At 41.9% G+C, this 22968-nt stretch overlaps 1 protein-coding gene across 5 annotated transcripts in view; it reads right to left on the reverse strand.

The window, feature by feature from the left end:
* Positions 1-925: 925 nt before the first annotated feature.
* Positions 926-22968, reverse strand: part of LOC106585578 (mitoferrin-1) — a 31976-nt gene continuing 9933 nt past the window's right edge. For 2 of the 5 annotated variants that reach the window (XM_014171956.2, XM_014171954.2), the window contains 3 exons: positions 5935-6163; positions 5638-5694; positions 926-5498 (listed from right to left, as the gene is read on the reverse strand). In XM_014171956.2, the coding sequence (XP_014027431.1) occupies positions 4966-5498; positions 5638-5694; positions 5935-6163 (819 nt within the window). In that variant the 3' untranslated portion in view covers positions 926-4965. The other 3 variants (XM_014171957.2, XM_014171959.2, XM_045706728.1) reach the window with 3 other exon arrangements.

The following is a 22968-nucleotide window of genomic DNA, read 5'->3' on the forward strand; positions in this document are numbered from 1 at the left end:
GCTACGGCAACTGCTCGGCCTCCGACCGCAAGGCACTACAGAGGGTAGTGCGTAAGGCCCAGTACATCACTGGGGCTAAGCTGCCTGCCTTCCAGGACCTCTACACCAGGTGGTGTCAGAGGAAGGCCCCAAAAATTGTCAAAGACCCCAGCCATAGACAGTTCTCTCTAATACCACATGGCAAGCGGTACCGGAGTGCCAAGTCTGGGACAAAAAGGCTTCTCAACAGTTTTTACCCCCAAGCCATAAGACTCCTGAACAGCTAATCAAATGGCTACCCAGACTCTTCTCATTCCCCCCCCCTTAACACTGCTGCTACTCTGTTATTATCTATGCATAGTCACTTTAATAACTCTACCTACACATACATATTACCTCAATACCGGTGCACCCGCACATTGACTCTGTACCGGTATGCCCTGCTATTGTTATTTACTGCTGCTCTTTAATTATTTGTTATTAACCAAATCTGCATTGTTGGTTAAGGGCTTGTAAGTAAGCATTTCACAGTAAGGTCTACACCTGCTGTATTCGGCGCATGTGACAAATAACATTTGATTTATATGAAGTAGTAGTAAAATCCCAAACAGAAAAATGAATGGTGAAAGAAGGATTGTAACTATTACCGGGTTTTACCGCTAGGATTTATAAAGATATTAGGACTCATACAGTGGTACTCAATTTGGAAAGGACAAGCTCTGGTCTATCTTGGATATAGGCCAACAACTCTAGCAGTGCCCTCATGGGTGCAGGCTGGATTAAGGAGGCTATCCATGAGATTAACTTTCAACTATAGTGCCCTCTATTGGTTCTAATGCAACAAAGTTTAAGGTAGACTGATCAGACTACTTTAGATTGAGCCCTCAGTGATACTCCTTTACATCATTGTCAACAAAAATAATAGGTTTATCCAATAAACACAGCATTGACCACTTGCATTTTATTTGAGCTCCAGTGTTACATACTGTAGCAGCATAACCACAATCATTTTAACATTTGCATGGTGTTTTTTTCCCCAAATCTAAAATATAAATTTTACTGTAGATGGCACTCTAGTCATATCATCCCAGGTTCCCCCCTTGTTTTGTTGTGTGCAAAAAAGCAGCAACAACGTTACATGATGAACATACCTGGATAAGATTTTAATTACCCAATCTCCATTGAAATATATAAAATCACTTAATGTGGCATACATAATAATACTTACAATGTACATTGTTGAAATGATCTTACGGTCAAGTTAGACAAGCTAGATAATTAAGCAAGGCTTTTTCTTCAAGTATTTTTCCTTATATCTCCAGGGCTGTAATGCAATGTGTCTAAACAAGGCAAGACCTGTATTCTGTGGATATTTTATCATAAGCTAAAAAAAAGGTACTTCAGACTGAATCTGTGAACAATATTAGTTAATCAAATGTTTCCAATATTCTAATTAATCTTGAATTATCAACCAACCCATCTATTTCTTAAATAGAATATCAGTCCTGCTAAACATTTAACAATGTATAAGAGCAGTATTATTGAAGAGGGGTTAAATAACCTGGTGAGTGCTTTTGAATTCCATCAACTGAATGACAAGCATTTAAGCATAAGATTAATACAAATTGAATAAAAGTCAGTACAGAAATTGCATGTTCTGCATTTGGATTACAGGCAACATCCACACCGAGCTAAAAAGGCTAGAGCTGCCGCTTCCAAGGAGCGGGACACTAATCCGGACGCTTCTAAGAAATCCCGGTATATTCTTGTGTTACTTTTCTTTTTTTAACTTTAGTTAATTTAGTAAACATTTTCTTAACTCTATTTCTTGAACTGTATTGTTGGTTAAGGAATTTCACAGTAAGGTCTACACCTGTTGTATTCGGTGCATGTGACAAATAACATTTGATTTGTACAGAATCATACAAGACAAGTCTTGAATTCACTTTTCAGAAATATGAACCAACAATATGCCATAAACTAACATCAAATGAATTAACCTTCAGCTGTCCAATAGTTGTAAAAAAGCTTGAATTTAATTGACCTAAATGTGTTAGTGTTGCATATTTGTTTACATTTACATAAACAATAGCTGTGATATTTAGCAAAAACATAGGTGTAATTCTATAAAACACACAGAAAAGGCTCAAATTAAGAGAGTGACAATTTAAATGAAAAGAAATGGTCATGTACTGTGCCAACTTCTCTCTACCACTGTTTACCTGGTAGTCCCAGTTTAGACTAAAATATCCCCTTCCATCAAACACGTCAGCCTCCACAGATACAGTACATTTGGAGAAGAAATGACCATATCGCTACCCTTCATAAAAATGCTGAGGCACCCACAGATACTTTTCAAACATAAGGCAATAAACCTCAAGACAGCTAAATTACAAGCTTAAATGAAGAAATCCAAAGAAAAAGACGCTAAAGATATTTTGGCTGGAGATGATGCTTGGAATGAAAGGACTTCCAATAAGCAGTCCTTTAATTTATTATTATTTCACACCGCTAACTTCAAAAATACAAGTTTGCGAGTGGAAGCATACAATGCATATCTTTAGGATTTTAACAAGGAATGAATTAGCCTACATTTGAGGGACTGATCTTTGGAGATCTCATAGAACTTTATGGTGAATGAAAATAAAACATAAGCATTTATTTAAAAACAAACAAATCTCGCAGCTTTGTGGTTACAGCAATATGTGGAGAAATGTCTTGTCTTCGGAGCAGAAAACACTGAGCCAAGATGCTGGGAAGAGGGAGAGCACAGTAACTGGCTAAAACATGCCAGAGAACAAACAGCTCATCTGGTCAACCATTAGTACTGGTCTCACTGTCACAGACAGAATCCACTGCTTAAAGGGATTGCATAAAAATATTTTTAAAAAGCTTATTCTCTGCAACATAGAAGATCGTTATACAATTTACACTAACACTCTTGATCATTGTGCATGATTCCAGTGCATAAGCCTACTACCGTGCTCAAACAAGGCTAATATTTGGGCCGTTACGGCTTATTTCGAGGGATTCCAGTAAGCTCAGGAAAAGGAGGCCGACTCACTTCACTGTGTGGTTAAAATAAATTACTGAAACTAAACTACTGCAGTCTTGAGTATGGGAGGTGCAGAGGTTTGAATGAAGACCAATATAATGTGAAAATACCCAACATGAAAATTAAAATAAACCAACATTTGCGGGTTGAACCAATGCACTACTGTATGTAATTCTCAGAACTGCATTTCTAACACAGAATAGAAAATATCCCTAATCTTGAAAGGTTCAGCTCAGACTACAGCCACATTGCATGATGCCAACCTTCTGACCAAGGAAAAATAGCAATATGGTACCATTTCAGTACATTTGGTTTTGACATGAGTGGTTTCTTGCTATGATTGATCAAACCTGGCTTCCAGAGGTAACATTTAAAAGACCATTTGAGATTCAATCCACAGAATGATAAGCCCTTTTAATGGCAAACAATGATTATGATCATGGAAATAATGATGATCAGTCCAATCTATTTCTATTTAGGACCTGAACAACATAAAAAGCTTAGCTTGTAGCGGACTTCATTACTAAAGAGGCACTTTGAAAGCGCAATTGTTCTGTGTTTACTGTGCAGCGAGACTCAGGAATGTGTTCAAACAGTCCTTTATAAATACACAAGAAAATAAAATCAAGCAAATAGCCACGTGTCTCTTCCAAATCCATAAAATACAAGCACTGAAAAGTACATTTAAAAAAAGTGTTCCCATATCAGATCCATACTGAACAAAAATATAAACGCAACATGTAAAGTGTTGGTCCTCTGTTTCATGAGCTGAAATAAAACATCCCATTTTTTTCCCCATACGCACAAAAAAAGCACAAATGTGCACAAATTTCTTTACATCCCTGCTAGTGAACATTTCTCCTTTGCTAAAATAATCCATCCACCTGACAGGTGTGGCATATCAAGAAGCTGATTAAAACGGCATGATCATTAAAACAGGTACACCTTGTGCTGGGGACAATAAAATGTGGCCCTTTATTTTTGAAGGAGCGTGCAATTGGCATGCTGACTGCAGAAATGTCCACCAGAGCTGTTGCCAGAGATGTTAATGTCTCTACCATAAGCCGCCTCCAACGTCGTTTTAGAGAATTTGGCAGTACGCAAACCGGCCTCACAAACGCAGACCACGTGTAACCGCACCAGCCCAGGACCGCCACATCTGACTTCTTCACCTGCAGCATCGTCTGAGACCAGCCACCCGGACAGCTGATGAAACTGAGTGGTATTTCTGACTGTAATAAAGCCCTTTTGTTGGGAAATACTCAATCTGATTGGCTGGGCCTGGCTCCCCAATGAGTGGGCCTATGCCCTCCCAGGCCCACCAATGGCTGTACCCCTGCCCAGTCATGTGAAATCCATAGATTTGGGCCTAATGAATCTCTTAATTGATTGATTTCCTTATATGATCTGTAACTCAGTAAAATCGTTGAAATTGCATGTTGCATTTATATTTTTGTTCAGTATACATACTGTATGAATGTAGCCAAACACAATCACCAGATAGAGATAGACGAAGTTGGGAGTGTTGTGCGCGTAGTGAACAGGTGATTTGTGAAAAAAGCCTGTTGCCATATGAAGATGCCCTTTTCTCTGCATTAATGGAAAGACAAGCCATCTCTGTGCATTTCCTGTTTATGTAACAGCCTCCATTCCTCTAATGAATGACACTGTACAATGGAAGGGCTTGCTGAGTAGGTAAGAAGGGTAAGGAGTGCCACAGTCTACCACTCCCACAGCAAGTCTTTCAAACTTCCTCCATTGCAGTGACTTCCCTTTGAGAAAACACAGAGATTATTACACAACAGCACACAGATATAAATTATGAACACGACATTGCGTACACGATGAGACTTTTGCCATTGATTCCATTGGAGAACCAGGAGCTTCCAGAATACGTGTGGTGGATGGTCGACACCGTCCACAGCCCTTCCTCAGACTGGGCCTGCTGTCCCAGCCTCTCCCTCCATCTGCTGCTTGGTCAGGAAGTACTTAAAGAACTCATAGACTGACCAGGCAATTGCAGTGGAGGGCATCTGGTATATGACCCGGGCCTGGATCCCTTTGAAGAAGGCAGCCATGCCGCCAAAGCGATACACTGTCCTGAAGGCATTGGCCATGCCTGTGAGGTGACCGCTGATGTGCATGGAGCTGAGCGCTACGTTCTCCTGTGTGTTGAGCAGGGTCTTACACACATCCAGTGGGGTGGTTATGGCTGCAGACACGGCCCCCGCCGCAGCCCCAGACAGTATGTGGCTGCCGGGGTGGTACTGTCTGTGGGGGTTGAGTCGCTCCTGCATCAGCTCATAGGTCATAAAGTGGACAGCCTGGAAGGGAATGTTCATGGCCAGCTGTGTGCTGTAGCTGCGGTAGAAGGCTGCGAGCCCCTCAGTATGTCGTATAGTCCGAACACAGTCCAACAGGTTCCGGTAGGGAGAGTTGTACATCTGCATCCGCTGTTTCACCACTAAGACACCATGCAGGACAGCATCGTCACACAGACAGGGGAACAAAGAAAAGGGGGTTCATATTCTGTACTCATTTCTAATTGAGAACCTCACAAAAATCTAAATCGAACACCCAAATGCCCCCTTTGAAAGCCTTACCTTCAGCTGGGTTCATGACTGCGTCATGCAGCACAGTGGCCACACAGCCTGCCAGTCCTAGTTGGGACAGAGTCATCAGTCAGTCAGGCCTCCACATGTTACCACCCATCAACATACAATAGCTCATGTGATACTACATCAGTTTTCACCTCAACTGTCTCAAGCCAATTATTTATACTGTAAGTTTATCAAAACTGCCAAAACAATTAACTTCTTTCTGTGCCATGTTCCAGTGGTCACCTTCCAGTGGTCAGTGTGAAACATGAGAGTTCCAAGGGAAACAGAACTGTACTGTACCATTGGCTATGTGGCTGTTTCCTCCATTCTGAATTACTTCGCTGAGTGTGCACTTGACCCGTTCGTAGCAGGCAAAGTAGAGAGCGTGGGCAGGGCCAGCCCCCAGCATGGTGATGTTGAGGCCCCTCAAGGGTCTGAGGAGACCCTCTGTTTGGATGATCCTTCTCAGGGCCTCGTATACGCTGCTGTACTGAGCCTTCGGGTCTGGCCGCAAACTCTGCATCCTGGTCTGGAGAAAGAAGAGGGTCATTTGAAGTGAGAGACCCGAGCTTCTCATGACGTGGTTCATACAACCTGCTAAAGCTAAACTAAAGACCGTAGTCAAACCTCCACACACTCACCTGGGCTGTCTGTTTCTGAGGTTATTGTTTCTCCAGTGATCTGATGTTTCTGTTAATGTCTGTTCTTGGCAGAACTCATGTCCTGGTGCGTTTCTGTCCCAGGCCTAGGGTGGGGTGCTGTGGCAGTTCTTTGTTATACCCTGCCATGCCAAGTTATTTGAACAGCACAAAGAATGTTTTGAATTTGGCCTAAAATGTAGGGCAGCCCATTTATCTTCCTCAGCACATTGCCTTGTGTTTCTGTCCTTTCCCCAAACAATACAATATCAATTACATTTCCTTCAGATACATCTGGATGCTTGAGGGACTCATACAACTTAGTTTAAGTTGTCAAATTGAACTAAAACTCTACACGAATCACACACACATTGTTGAAGATGAATTCTGGAGACAATGAATTCTGCATGTGCCCTCAAGACTAGCTTGTGTAGTTGTCTTTTACTTACATGTGATATTACTTATCTTGCATCAATCTCTCAACAAGTCTTTGAAAGGGGGATTCCAATGGGTCGTTCCGCCTCAAAGAGCACAAGAAAGAGGATTGACACCATCTCAGATTGTTCTGAAATTGTTTATATTGTTAGAAAAAGATTAGCATTCCTGCAGCTTTATTGTGTTGAAATATGATTTGATCTAAGAAATTAAGCTAATTGATTGCACCCAAATTGGCCATTTTAATTTATAAGAATTCATATATTTAATAAATATTACACCCAACATCCGATTTGGACTAAACCTTTTTCTAACAATGAGTTAGACATGAGGAATCCAAAGAAATGGTGAAAAGCCACCCACGCCAATCCCACCCAACAATGAGTATATAGTATCAGTTCTCTATGTCTCACAAGTAGTATGGTGCTGCAGTTCGGAGTATTGTTTCTTCATCCTATGTAATCTATTCACACTGAATTTGGTGATGTTTCTCCCCCGTCCAGAGAAATTTGTCATTGAAGTTGTCCTATCCAGTAGGAAGTATCCTGATATTACCAGGTTCTGACCACTAGATAGTGCTGTTCCGGGCATTCTTTTTTAAATTTAGTATTTGTGGCACAAATCCAATTCAATGGTAGCTATATTAGCATTTTCACGCTTCATATCGTTTCATATTATGCTGTATTGTCTATTTCGTTGTGTCGCAAATCACACTCTAAGGCAATATTTTTCGGAAATTGGATAACGCTTTGCGTTCTGAAATTTGCAGCACAAACAAAAATGGAGGAGAGTGAACATGACACAGAGCACGGACACACGGAGCTCGTACCTAAAAGAGGGGCTACTTCGGTCAAATGGACGTGGTTTGGTTATGAAAAGTCTGACACGGACCAGAAAACCGTCCTCTGCAAAATATGCCGTAGGTCGGTCCCAACAACAGGCTCAAACACCACTAACCTCTTACCACCTACGCAAGAATCATGTGAAACAGTACGGAGAGAGTCTACGGATGAGACCCCAAAAAGTACAGTCGAGTGCTCAAAACAAACCCGACTCAGACGTTGCAAGAGGCTTTTGCCCGCGGCACACCATATGGCAAAGAATCACAAAGATGGAAGGAGATAACAGCTGCCGTTACAACTTACATCTGCAAAGACGTGGCCCCAATTTACACGGTCGAGAAACAGGGGTTTCATGAGTTGGTGCCAACACTCGACTGAAGGTACCAAATTGATGTGACACTTATTAATGCCAAAATAGCATGCAAAACAGGTAAGCCCCCAATATATACAAGGCCTATGTTTATTTTGTTTGCAACTATAGTTGAAGTGTTTTCTATTTACCTTTTTAGATTTTCTACATTAATATTTTGTTACATGCTTAATTTAAAATTTGCACAAAGGTTCTAAATAAAAGGAGAAATAACCAAATATGAGTAAGTACCTTATATTTGTTGAGTATAATTCAAAATGTAATAAGAAATAGGCCTTTACATGTGGTCATTTTATAAACTATTTATTCATTGAATTTACAGAAAATGTACTATATCGTGACATGTATCGTTATCGGGATATAAGAAGTGCCCTATATCGGGATATGAGATTTTGGCCATATCACCCAGCCCTACAGGCAAGCATAAGGCACCCCATCATTCGGCAAATCAGATCATGACTCTGTACTCCTGCTTCTTGTTTAAAAGCAGAAACTAAAAACAGGAAGTACATACGTCTCTCTCCATTGAGAAAGGGTCACCGGAATCAAAGATTATGCTACAGGACTGCTTTGTTAGCCCTGATTGAAATATGTTGTTTCGAGACGCCGCAGATAACATTGACGAGCTAACCACCTCCGTCACCGGCTTCATTAGAAAATGTATCGACGACGTTGTCCCCACGGTGAGGGTTTGCTGCTTCCCCAATCAAAAGCCCTGGATTAACACTGAGGTTGGTGCTAAACTAAAAGGACATGGCTACCACACACAGAGCTGCCGTAGACCACTCGAGGCTACGGTTGAGGACAGGCATTGGTCCCGCCATGACCTACGCAGTCATCAAACAAGCAAAAGGACATATTAGGAAAAAGGTGGAATCATATTGCACAGGCTCCAACGCCTGCCGCATGTGGCAGGGGCTACAGTCCATTACGGATTACAAAGGAAGACCCAACAGTGATCTGACCAACGATGCCTCTCTACCAGACAAACTCAATGCATTTTAGGCACGCTTTGACAACATCGTACCGGGTGTAAGGACTGTCACCAACCCAGAGGGAACGTGCTCTCCAAGGCCAATGCGAGAAACATCTTGAATCAGGTCAACACCGGAAAGGCCCGACAGTATTCCAGGGTGCGTTCATAGAGCATGCGGTAACTTTCAACCTGTTTTAAGATGACCACCAAAATTCTTGTCCCTAAGAATTCTAAAAGGCACAATGACCACAGCCCTGTAGCATTGACTTCTGTAATTATGAAGTGCTTTGAGAGGATGGTTATGGCACATTAACTCCATCTCAGACACCCTTAGACCAGTGGTCACCAACCTTTGTCGAGATCAGTTTGAGTCAGATCTACCGCTCAGATGTTTTCCAAACATGACTTTAAAAAAAAACATAAGCCTATGCAACATTAACCAGGTTTCCTCCAGACGTGATGCTTGGCATTCAGGCCAAAGAGTTTAATCTTGGTTTCATCAGACCAGAGATTCTTGTTCCTCATGGTCAGAGTCTTTAGGTGCCTTTTGGCAAACTCCATGCGGGCGGAAGTGTGCATTTTACTGGAGGACTGATTCCGTCTGGCCATCACAAAAGGCCTGATTGGTGGAGCGCTGCAGAGATGGTTGTCCTTCTGGAAGGTTCTCCCATCTCCACAGAGGAACTCTGAAGCTCTGTCAGAGTGACCATTGGGTTCTTGGTCACCTCCCCGACCAAGGCCCTTCTCCCCAGATTGCTATAGGAAGAGTCTTGGCGCTTCCAAACTTCTTTCATTTAAGAATGATGGAGGTCACTGCTTTCTTTGGGACCTTCAATGATGCAGAAATGTTTTAGTACCCTTCCCCAGCTCAGTGCCTTGACACAATCCTGTCTCGGAGCTTTACGGACAATTCCTTCGACCTCATGGCTTGATTGTTGCTCTGACATGCACTGTCAGCTGTGGGACCTTATATAGACAGGTGTGTGCCATTCAAAATCATGTCCAATCAATTATATTTATTACAGGTTTTAAAAACATCAAGGACGATCAATGGAAACAGGATGCATCGGAGCTCAATTTCGCGTCTCATAGCAAACGGTCTGAATACTTATGTACATCATTTCTAAAAACCTGTTGTTTTCACTGTCATTATGGGGAATTGTGTGTAGATTGATGAGAAAAAAACGATTTAATACATTTTTGAATAAGGCTGTAACGTAATAAAATGTGTAACAAGTCAAGGGGTCTGAAAACTTTCCGAATGCACTGTTAGACGGATTTCTTCAGCCTCCTGTTGAAGAGGCGCTGTTGCACCTTCTTCAGGCACTGTCTATGTAAAGGGACCATTCAGGTCATCAGTGATGGAACTCGAAGCTTTTGACCCTCTCCACTGAGGCCCTGTCGATGAGGGGTGCGTGCTCTCTCTACTGTCGCCTGTAGTCCACGATCAGCTCCTTTGTTTTGTTGACGCTGAGGGAGAGGTTATTTTCCTGGCACCACTCTGCCAGGGTTATCACCTCCTCCCTGTAGGCTGTCTAGTCATTGTTGGTAATCAGGCCTACCACTGTTGTGTCGTCATCAAACTTGATAATTGAGTTGGAGATGTACGTGGCCATGCCATGTTGAAGATCAGCATGGCGGAGGTGTTTTTGCCTACCTTCACCACTTGGGGTCAGCCCGTCAGGAAGTCCTGGACCCAGTTGCACATGGAGGTGTTCAGATCCAGGGCCCTGAGCTTAGTGATGAGCTTGGAGGGCACTGTGGTGCTGAAGGCTGAGCTGTAGTCAAACAGCATTCTTACATACAGTAGGTATTTATCTTGTCCAGTTGGGATAAGAGAGTGTGCAGTGAAATGGCGACTCCATCGTCCATGGATCTGTTGGGGCTATATGTGAATTGTAGTGGGTCTAGGGTGTCAGGTAAGGTGGTGGTGATATGGTCCCTAACCTGCCTTTCAAAGCACTTCATGATGAAAGTAGTGAGTGCTACGGGGCGAGAGTCATTTAGTTCAGTTACCTTCACTTTCTTGGGTACAGGAACAATGATGGAGATCTTGAAGCAAGTGGGACAACAGACTGGGATATGGAGAAATGGAATATGTCCGTAAAAACTTCAGAGAGCTGGTCTGCACATGCTCTGAGGACGCCGCTTGGGATGCCATCTGGACCGGCAGCCTTGCAGGGGTTAACATGCTTATAATTATTTAGTCACGTCGGACATGGAGAACGAGCGCACACATTCCTTGTGAGCGTTGAGGGCCTGCGTCAGCGGCTCAATGTTGTTTTTCTCAAAGCGGGTGAATGTGTTTAGCACTTCCGGGAGCGAGCTGTCGGTTTTCACGACGTAGCTGGCTTTCCCTTTATAATCTCTGATTGTCTGGAGTCCCTGCCACATACATCTCGTGTTTGAGCCATTGAATTGTGACTCTACTTTGTCTCTGTACTGTCCTTTTGCCTCCGATTGCCTTACTGAGGTCAGCTTGTCTGTTTGTACACGCCGATAGTTAAATGTGGTGGTTCGTGCTTTCATTTTTGAGCGAAAGCTGCCATATGCCTCAGTTTTTGGTTTGTATAAGTTGTAATCGTCACAGTGGAAACAACATCCTTACCACGGGAGCTTCCTGCTTAAGTTCCTCCTCTGGTGAGGAGCAGATTGGAGGCATGATCTGATATGCCTAAGGGAGGGTGGAGGAGGGACTTGTAGGCATCCCGGAGTAGAGAGTAGCAATGATCCATGATTCAGTAAAACAGAGTATGTTACAGTTTCTGATGTCTCCCTGGACGGATATCCTCGCCCTAAGCTCGTCTACTTTATCATCCAGGGACTGAAAGTTAGCAAGTAATATACTTGGAAGCGGTGGATGGTATGCACGCCACCGGAGACTGACTAGGGTCCTACTTCTTCCTCTTCTCCGGCATCTTGGTGCAGAGCCCGGGATAAATAGAGCTGCCTCGGGAATTTCAAATAAAGGATCCAGGTCAAATTTCAGCTCGAATTTCTGGTGTGAGCCCACTGATCTAATATCCAAAAGTTATTTTCGGCTGGTGGTAACAATACAAGAAACGTTCTGAGCAAATAATGTAAGAAATAACAAAAAAATGAAATAATGCAAAGTTGGCTAGGAGATAGAAACAGGGAAACCATGTCTGTCGGCTAGGGTTGCAAAGGGTCAGAAACTTTCCAGTAAATTTCCAGACATTTTCCATGGGAAGTTAAGCCCTGGAATTTGGGGAATTTTGCTTACATTCATCAAAAAAAAAGTTAGCTTATAACAGTAAACCTTTTTTGTCGGATACACAAGGCAATTCTAGCTCGTGGCATTTTGTTTGAACTATCCCCAATTCAATGGAATTGCAACCCTGTTGCACACTAATGAAATGCTATTGAGCCCACACTACTACACTGTCTGAGTCAAGGACTACATGCTTTCTGGTAAGTTTTGACTACAATACTGGGTGGGGTGAATATATTTTATACGACATACATGATTTTTTGTTAACTGGTAAATAGTAGGCTACAGCAAAGTGTGTTTAAATCATGTCTAACTGGTTAACAACTTCTGCTAGTTAGTTTTGCTACCATGTGGGTTTTAGCTTGCTTGAGCGTGCTAACTGGGGAGTGTTAATTCACCTGTTTCCATACATGTTTCACTTTAAAACATTTATCTAACAAAGGAGTTGTTTAATCTAACTGCTTAACTATTTACAGTTGAAGTCAGAAGTTTACATACAGCAGGGGGAAAAAGTATTTGATCCCCTGCTGATTTTGTACATTTGCCAACTGACAAGAAATGATCAGTCTATAATTTTAAGTAGGTTTATTTGAACAGTGAGAGACAGAATAACAACAACAAAAAAATCCAGAAAAACACATGTCAAAAATGTTATAAAATGATTTGCATTTTAATGAGGGAAATAAGTATTTGACCCCTCTGCAAAACATGACTTAGTACTTGGTGGCAAAACCCTTGTTGGCAATCACAGAGGCAAGACATTTCTTGTAGTTGGCCACCAGGTTTGCACACATCTCAGGAGGGATTTTGTCCCACTCCTCTTTGCAGATCTTCTCCAAGTCATTAAGGTTTCGAGGCTGACGTTTGGCAACTCGAACCTTCAGCTCCCTCCACAGATCTTCTATGGGATTAAGGTCTGGAGACTGGCTAGGCCACTCCAGGACCTTGATTGGCTCAAGAAGAAGCACATTCTTTGTTGCCTTGGCCGTGTGTTTTGGTTCACTGTCATGCTGGAATACCCATCCACGACCCATTTTCAATGCCCTGGCTGAGAGAAGGAGGTTCTCACCCAAGATTTGACGGTACATGGCCCCGTCCATCGTCCCTTTGATGCGGTGAAGTTGTCCTGTCCCCTTAGCAGAAAAACACCCCCAAATCATAATGTTTCCACCTCCATGTTTGACGGTGGAGATGGTGTTCTTGGGGTCATAGGCAGCATTCCACCTCCTCCAAACAAGGCGAGTTGAGTTGATGTCAAAGAGCTCCATTTGGTCTCATCTGACCACAACACTTTCACCAGTTGTCCTCTGAGTCATTCAGATGTTCATTGGCAAACTTCAGACGGGCATGGATATGTATTCTTGAGCAGGGGGACCTTGCGGGCGCTGCAGGATTTCAGTCCTTCATGGCGTAGTGTGTTACCAATTGTTTTCTTGGTGACTATGGTCCCAGCTGCCTTGAGATCATTGACAAGATCCTCCCGTGTAGTTCTGGGCTGATTCCTCACCGTTCTCATGATCATTGCATCTCCACGGGGTGAGATCTTGCATGGAGCCCCAGGCCGAGGGATATTGACAGTTCTTTTGTGTTTCTTCCATTTGCGAATAATCGCACCAAATGTTGTCACCTTCTCACCAAGCTGCTTGGCGATGGTCTTGTAGCCCATTCCGGCCTTGTGTAGGTCTACAATCTTGTCCCTGACATCCTTGGAGAGCTCTTTGGTCTTGACCATGGTGGAGAGTTTGGAATCTGATTGATTGATTGCTTCTGTGGACAGGTGTCTTTTTTACAGGTAACAAGCTGCAGTTAGGAGCACTCCCTTTAAGAGTGTGCTCCTAATCTCAGCTCGTTACCTGTATAAAAGACACCTGGGAGCCAGAAATCTTTACTTGTCCCCCTCTCAATCACTTATTTCCCTCATTAAAATGCAAATCAATTTATAACATTTCTGACATGCGTTTTTCTGGATATTTTTGTTGTTATTCTGTCTCACACTGTTCAAATAAACCTACCATTAAAATTATAGAGTGATCCTTTCTTTGTCAGTGGGCAAACGTACAAAATCAGCAGGGGATCAAATACTTTTTCCCCCCACTGTACACTTAGGTTGGAGTCACTAAAACTCATTTTTCAACCACTCCACAAATTTCTTGTTAACAAACTATAATTTTGGCAAGTCGGTTAGGACATCAACTTTGTGCATGACAAAAGCACATTTTCCCAACAATTGTTTACAGACAGATTATTTCACTGTATCACAATTCCAGTGGGTCAGAAGTTCACATACACTAAGTTGACTGTGCCTTTAAACAGCTTGGAAAACTCCAGAAAATTATGTCATGGCTTTAGAAGCTTCTGATAGGCTAATTGACATAATTTGAGTCATTTGGAGATGTACCTGTAGATGTATTTCAAGGCCTACCTTCAAAACGCAGTGCCTCTTTGCTTGACATCATGGGGAAATCAGCCAAGACCTCCGAAAAAAAATTGTAGACCTCCACAAGTCTGGTTCATTCTTGGGAGCAATTTCCAAATGCCTGAAGGTCCCACGTTCATCTGTACAAACAATAGTACGCAAGTATAAACACCATGGGACCACGCAGCCGTCATACCACTAAGGAAGGAGACGCATTCTGTCTCCTAGAGATGAACGTGCTTTGGTGTGAAAAGTGCAAATCAATCCCAGAACAACAGCAAAGGACCTTGTGAAGATGCTGGAGGAAACAGGTACAAAAGTATCTATATCCACAGTAAAACGAGTCCTATATCGACATAACCTGAAAGGCCGCTCAGCAAGGAAGAAGCCACTGCTCCAAAACAGCCATAAAAAAGCCGGACTACGGTTTGCAACTGCACATGGGGACAAAGATCGTACTTTTTGGAGAAATGTCCTCTGGTCTGATGAAACAAAAATAGAACTGTTTGGCCATAATGACCATTGTTATGTTTGGAGGAGAAAGGGGGAGGCTTGCAAGCCGAATAACACCATCCCAACCGTGAAGTACAGGGGTGGCAGCATCATGTTGTGGGGGTGCTTCGCTGCAGGAGGAACTGGTGCTGCAGGAGGAAAATTAGGTGTATATATTGAAGCAACATCTCAAGAAATCAGTCAGGAAGTTAAAGCTTGGTCGCAAATGGGTCTTCCAAAATGGACAATGACCCCCTAGCATACTTCCAAAGTTGTGGAAAAATAGCTTAAGGACAACAAAGTCAAGGTATTGGAGTGGGCATCACAAAGCCCTGACCTCAATCCTATAGAACATTTGTGGGCAGAACTGAAAAAGCGTGTGCGAGCAAGGAGGCCTACAAACCTGACTCAGTTACACCAGCTCTGTCAGGAGGAATGGGCCAAAATTCACACAACTTATTGTGGGAAGCTTGTGGAAGGCTACCCAAAGCGTTTCACCAAAGTTAGACAATTTAAAGGCAATGCTACCAAATACTAATTGAGTGTATGTAAACTTCTGACCCACTGGGAACATAATGAAAGAAATAAAAGCTGAAATAAATCACTCTATTACTCTGACATTTCACACTCTTAAAATAAAGTGGTGATCCTAACTGACCTAAGACAGGGTATTTGTACTAGAATTAAATGTCAGGAATTGTGAAAAACTGAGTTTAAATGTATTTGGCTAAGGTGTATGTAAACTTCCTACGTCAACTGTATCTGTACATGGAATTGTATGTGTTATTATTTTTACTCATTTTTTCTAATCTTTACAGGAAAATGCCACAGGCACTATCTGATGAGTGGAGACATTTCACTGTAGCTAATGTAGAAGGAAAAACTGTGTACATTTGCAAATACTGTGCCAAATCAAATGTGAATGCAACAAAGATGCAGAATCATCTAGCCAAGTGCATAAAGTTCCCTCAGCGCTCACAAGCAACCTCTGACAAACGTCCCTCTACTTCAATTCGATGTGAAAAGGATGAATCAGACACCTTATCGATAGCAACAGCTCATGGTCCTCCTGGAATCAGAAGTTTGACTCAATGGAGGAACGTAGTCAGATAAATGCTGATAATGTCTTGCTTGAGCGGTGTATGCAACTGGTTCACCTCTGATGCTCACAGGCAATGTGTATTGGAAGAGAGTTTTGAATGTTCTTCGCCCAGCATACACCCCTCCAACCAGACATGCGTATTCTACTCATTTTCTGGATGCAGAGTTCAACAGAGTTCAAGTGAAGGTCAAGAAAATCATAGAGAAAGCAGACTGTATTGCAATCATCTCTGATGGGTGGTCAAATGTTCGCGGGTAAGGAATAATTAACTACATCATCTCCACCCCTCAACCAGTATTCCACAAGAGCACAGACACAAGGGACAACAGACACACCGGTCTCTACATTGCAGATGAGCTGCGAACATGAAGGCTGCTTGGTCAAAAGTGGAGGAGTCCTACCGTCACATCACACCCATTGGCTGTACTGCTCATGCATTGAATCTGCTCCTCAAGGACATCATGGCACTGAAAACAATAGATACACTCTACAAGAGAGCCAAGGAAATGGTTAGGAATGTGAAGGGTCATCAAATTATAGCAGCAATCTACCTCACCAAGCAAAGTGAGAAGAGTACCACATTGAAGCTTCCCAGCAACACCCGTTGGGGTGGTGTTGTCATCATGTTTGACAGTCTCCTGGAGGGGAAGGAGTCTCTCCAAGAAATGGCCATATCACTGCCGATATGGACAGCCCCATCAAGACGATCCTCCTGGATGATGTATTTTGGGAGAGAGTGGTAAGCAGCCTGAAACCTATAGCAGCAGCCATTGCACGGATCGAGGAAGACAATGCCATCCTGTCTGATGTAAGAGAAGAAATCCGTACTGCCCTGCACACTTCACTTTTGCTCCAAGCAGAGGAAACTACAGTTCTGAAATACATCAAAAAGCGTGAAGACTTCTGCCTGAAGCCCATGCATGCCGCAGCGTACGTTGGACCCCAAGTATGCTGGCAAGAGCATCCTGTCTGGTGCAGAGATCAACAAGACCTATGGTGTTATCACTACGATGTCTCACCACCTTGGCCTGGATGAGGGCAAGGTTCTTGGCAGTCTGGTGAAGTACACTTCCAAGCAAGGGCTTTGGGATGGAGATGCAATATGGCAGTCGTGCCAACATACCTCAACAGCCACCTGGTGGAAGGGACTTTGTGGATATGAGGCTCTTTCCCCTGTTGCCTCAATTATCCTCCAAATCCCACCAACATCAGCCACCTCAGAGCGCAACTGGTCCTTGTTTGGGAACACACACACACACACACACACACACACACACACACACACCAAAACACGCAACAGGCTGACCAATACAAGGGTTGAAAAATCGGTAGCCATCCGGGCAAATTTCAGGTTTTTTGAGCCTGACAACGAGCCATCCTCAACAAGGTTGGAAACTGACAGTGAAGATGAGGCCTCGGAGTCTGATGTTCAAGAGCTGGACATTGAGGAGGTCCAGGGAGAAGACATAATTTTACAGATGTATGTTGAAAACATTTTTGGGAGATGCGATGGATTATTGGGGATCATTCAATATTCCCTTATTTTGTTGTTCAGTAAAATCATCCCATGTGAAGGGTCAACTCAAGTTCAATTCGTAACTAAATTGTTTTCTTTATTTCTATTAGAAGAATTTAATCATTTGCAATTATGTCTACTTATGATCAGGTAAAATGTTTTTGTTTCTTTCTCAATATGATATGGTAAATATAAACTATAGATATATATAATCAATATATGATATGGTAAATATATCCAATGCAAAAAAAATCTACATTTAAATTGTATTAATATTCATTTTCATATTGTTAATGTTGCGACAGTTCGTTTCTGGTATCAGAACAAAATAGTCAGCACATAGTAACTTCTGATTTAGCTGTACTTTAATTAATGCAAACACGTGTGTGGTAAATGGGTTGTTCGTATATACGGTCTCGCTGTTTTACCTCGCAGGGCAAAACAGAGAAGAGGGCATCACATTCTATTGTTCTCGCTTTTATACTCTGACAGAGATAGTTCCCGCTCAATGCTGGCCTGTCCGAGGGAGGAGGAGCGTGGTTTAAACTTGCTCCTCCTGCCGTCGGCGTGCAGGCTGATCCCAGCGTCGTGACGCACTTCCTGTTGCCGGTTGTAGTGCTTCTTGTCTTCAACAGTTGATTTCCCCGTAGTTTATGTAGTTAATATTGTAGCATAGCTTCCCCGGAATATTATAAAGGTTATGCATACAAATAGCTAGTTCAACCCTAACAATATATTTCCGTTAATTCCCATATATTCCCCAAAATGTGCAACCCTACTGTCGGCGCCATCTTGTTCTTTCTTAAGTGGACCACCTCCTTTGGCCACCTCTCCTTCCAGTTCTCTGCTGCCAATGGCTGGAACGAACTACAAAAATCTCTAAAACTGGAAACACTTATCTCCCTCACTAGCTTTAAGCACCAGCTGTCAGAGCAGCTCACAGATCCCTGCACATAGCACATCTATAAATAGCCCAAACAACTACCTCTTCCCCTACTGTATTTATGTTGCTCCTTTGCACCCCAGTATTTCTACTTGGCACACTCATCTACTGTCAAATCAACCATTCCAGTGTTTTAATTGCTATATTGTATTTACTTCGCCACCATGGCCCATTTATTGCCTTTACCTCCCTTATCTCACCTCATTTGCTCACATTGTATGTAGACGTATTTTTCTACTGTATTATTGACTGTATGTTTGTTTTACTCCATGTGTAACTCTGTTGTTATGTTTCGAACTGCTTTGCTTTATCTTGGCCAGGTCGCAGTTGTAAATGAGAACTTGTTCTCAACTTGCCTACCTGGTTAAATAAAGGTGAAATAAAAATAAAATAAAAAAGTGGCTCACTATTTAATAAAGTAAACCTAATCCTTGAGCGAGTTAAGATTTGTCCCTTACTTACCAGCAATAGGCCAACTGCATGTCTATAGTTTACCTCCCTATTATCTCAGCCTCCTATTCCAAGTAATTCCATCTATTTAGCAATTTTGCTCTAGAGATAAACCACCACACAGGACAGCTTCATGGTCTCTTCGTGATATCAATAAGTCTGCACTGCTCCTCTACGACCCACTACTGCCAAACCAGCTGAATGAGCACTACAGTTGTTCTGAATCAATAGTATTTTCAGCCATCTTGACCCTCAACTGACAACACCTTCAGGACTAACTTCCCTGAAAACCCCCTGCCACCCTACCCCACAACCCATCGATTTACACACTAACCTCCCCCCTCCCTCCCACCCCAGGCTACCCTCCCCCCTCGTCACCACAGAACAGGAAGTGAACAAGCTCTATAAGAGGCAAAACAGCAAGAAGGCTGTAGGCTCAGACCATATCTCTTCAGCTACACTAAAGCACTGCGCTGACCAGCTTTCCCCTGTTTTCACTGACAGAAATCTCTGGAACTATGCACCGTACCGGACTTCTTCAAATCCTCCACCATCATCCCCGTCCCTAAGAAACAAAAAGGTGACCAGCCTGAATGACGACAGACCTGTAGCGCTCACCTCGGTCATCATGAAATCCTTTGAGCCCCTGGGACCTCATTGATAAACTGTGCGTACGTACATAATATACCCCAAAATGTGCGCGCGCCAGAGAGAATGTGCTCACCTCCACGCAAACTTTTTCCTATCATCAGTCTGCATGGTGAATGAGATATTTAGAGCTCTTGTTTAGCAGAGTTTGCAATTCATTTAGTTCCTGCTGACCAGTAGCAGCTCACTTTGTTGAAGCTAACCATCACATCTCCTCCCTCAAATACACAGGCATTGAACATGTTGCTCTACCAAGGACATTGAACATCGAGATCCTACTACTAGAGGACCTGAAGGGTGGGACTAATAACAACATAACAAGTGTTAAATATTCTGTGTCTGTAAAACATATATAGGTTCAGAACTTTTGTGAAATCAGCACAGTTAAAAATATATGGCAAATAGAAATCAAACTGGATGGACATCAGAAATAGATGGGAGACGAAGGACAGGACTAAAAACAAACAAAATATGAAATAGATTGTGTCCGTAAAATGTATATAGTATGTATAAGCTGGAAGTAGAAGCCTAAATGTTGTTGTTCATTAGTTTACTCCATTTAAAGGGGGTGGTAGGGTTAGCAGAAAAATTAAGAAAAATACATTTTAAAAAGATATGCGTTTATGTACAGTACCAGTCAAAAGTTGACACCTACTCATTCAAGGGTTTTTCTTTATTTGTAATATTTTCTACATTGTAGAATAATAGTGAAGACATCACAACTATGAAATAACACATATGGAATCATGTAGTAACCAAAAAAATAAGTGTCAAACAAATCAAAATATACTTTATATTTGAGATTCTTCAAAGTAGCCACCCCTTGCTTTGATGACAGCTTTGCACACTCTTGGCATTCTCTCAACCAGCTTCATGGAGGTAGTCACCTGGAATGCAGCAGGTAGCCTAGTGGTTAGAGTGTTGGGCAAGTAACCAAAAGGTTGCTGGATCGAATCCCCAAGCTGACCTGTCGTTCTGCCCCTGAACAAGGCAGTTAACCCACTGTTCCCCAGTAGGCCGTCATTGTAAATAAGAATTTGTTCTTAACCGACTTGCCTAGTTAAATAAAGGTTACATTTAAAAATGCATTTCAATGAACAGGTGTGCCTTGTGGGTGGAATTTCCTTCTTAATGCGTTTGAGCCAAATCAGTAGTGTGGTGACAAGGTAGGGGTGGTTCACATAGGGGTGGATCTTATAGCCCTTTTTGGTAAGTCCATATTATGGCAAGAACAGCTCAAATAAGCAAAGAGAAACGACAGGCCATCATTACTTTAAAACATGACGATCCGTCAATCCGGAAAATTTCAAGAACTTTGAAAGCTTCTCCACGTGCAGTGGCAAAACCATCAAGAGCTATGATGAAACTCTCTCATGACAACTGCCCCAGGAAAGGAAGACCCAGAGTTACCTCTGTTACAGAGGATAAATTCATTAGAGTTACCAGCCTCAGAAAATGTAGCCCAAATAAATGCTTCACAGAGTTCAAGTAGCAGACATCTCAACTAGAGGTCGACCGATTGATTAATTAGGGCCGATTTCAAGTTTTCAAAACAATCGGTAATCAGCCTTTTTGGACGCCGATTACATTACAATCCACGAGGAAACGGCGTGGCTAGCTGACCACCTGTTACACGAGTGCAGTGTCAAAAGGACATTGTGGCTGCAATGAGCCAAGGTAAGTTGCTAGCTAGCATTAAACTTATCTTATAAAAAAAACAATCAATCTTCAGATAATCACTAGTTAACCTAGTAATATCATCAAACATCAATTCCTTTCTTAAAATCAATACACAGAAGTATATATTTTTAAACCTGAATATTTAGTTTTAATAAATGCATGTTAGCAGGCAATATTAACTAGGGAAATTGTGTCACTTCTCTTGCGTTCAGTGCAAGCAGAGTCAGGGTATATGCAACAGTTTGGGCCGCCTGGCTCGTTGCGAACTGTGTTTCTTCCTAACAAAGACTAATTCATTCTCCAGAATTTTACATAATTATGAAATAACATTGAAGGTTATGCAATGTAAATGCAATATTTAGACTTAGGGTTGCCACCCGTTTGACAAAATACGGAATGGTTCCGTATTTCACTGAAAGAATAAATGTTTTGTTTTCGAAATGATCATTTCCGGATTTGACCATATTCTTCAAGCTCGTATTTCTGTGTGTTTATTGTAATTACGTCTATGATTTGATATTTGATAGAGCAGTCTGACTGAGCGGTGGAAAGCAGCAACAGGCTCATAAGCATTCATTCAAACAGCACTTTACTGCATTTGCGAGCAGCTCTTAGCAGTGCTTGAGGCACAGCCCTGTTTATGACTTCAAGCCTATCAACTCCCGAGATTAGGCTGGCAATACTAAAGTGCCTATAAGAACATCCAATAATCAAAAGGTATATGGAATACAAATGGTATAGGGAGAAATAGCTGATGTGTCATAATTCCTATTTTTTATTTATTTTATTTTTACCTTTATTTAACTAGGCAAGTTAAGAACAGATTCTTATTTTCAATGATGGCCTAAGAACAGTGAGTTAACTGCCTTGTTCAGGGGCAGAATGACATATTTTTTACCTCGTCAGCTCGGGGATTCGATCTTGCAACCTTTTGGTTACTAGTCCAATGCTCTAACCACTAGGCTACCTGCCGTCCCTATAAAACTACTTAACTGGGAATAATGAACCACCAGCTTTTATATGTTCTCATGTTCTGAGCCAGGAACTCAAACGTTAGCTTTTTTACATGGCACATATTGCACTTTTACTTTCTTCTCCAACACTGTGTTTTTGCATTATATAAACCAAATTGAACATGTTTAATTATTTGAGACTAAATAGATTTTTTTTATGTATTATATTAAGTTAAAATAAAAGGGTTCATTGTTCATTCAGTATTGTTGTAATTGTCATTATAACAAATATATTTAAAAAAATAATTTAAATTCTAAGAAAAATCTCTAAAAAAAAAAATTCAAAAACTTACTAAAATATATATTCGGCATCGGCTTTTTTTGGTCCTCCAATAAATCGGTATCGGTGTTGAAAAAAAAATATATATATAAATCGGTCGCCCTCTAATCTCAACATCAACTATTCAGAGGAGACTGCCTGAATCAGGCCTTCATGGTCTAACTGCTGAAAAGAAATTAAAATAACATCAAATTGATCAGAAATACAGTGTAGACATTGTTAATGTTGTAAATGACTATTGTAGCTGGAAACGGCAGATTTTTTATGGAATATCTACATAGGTGTACAGAGGCCCATTATC

This window comes from Salmo salar, chromosome ssa24, assembly GCF_905237065.1.
Source record: "Salmo salar chromosome ssa24, Ssal_v3.1, whole genome shotgun sequence".
In the NCBI taxonomy this organism is placed as follows: domain Eukaryota; kingdom Metazoa; phylum Chordata; class Actinopteri; order Salmoniformes; family Salmonidae; genus Salmo; species Salmo salar.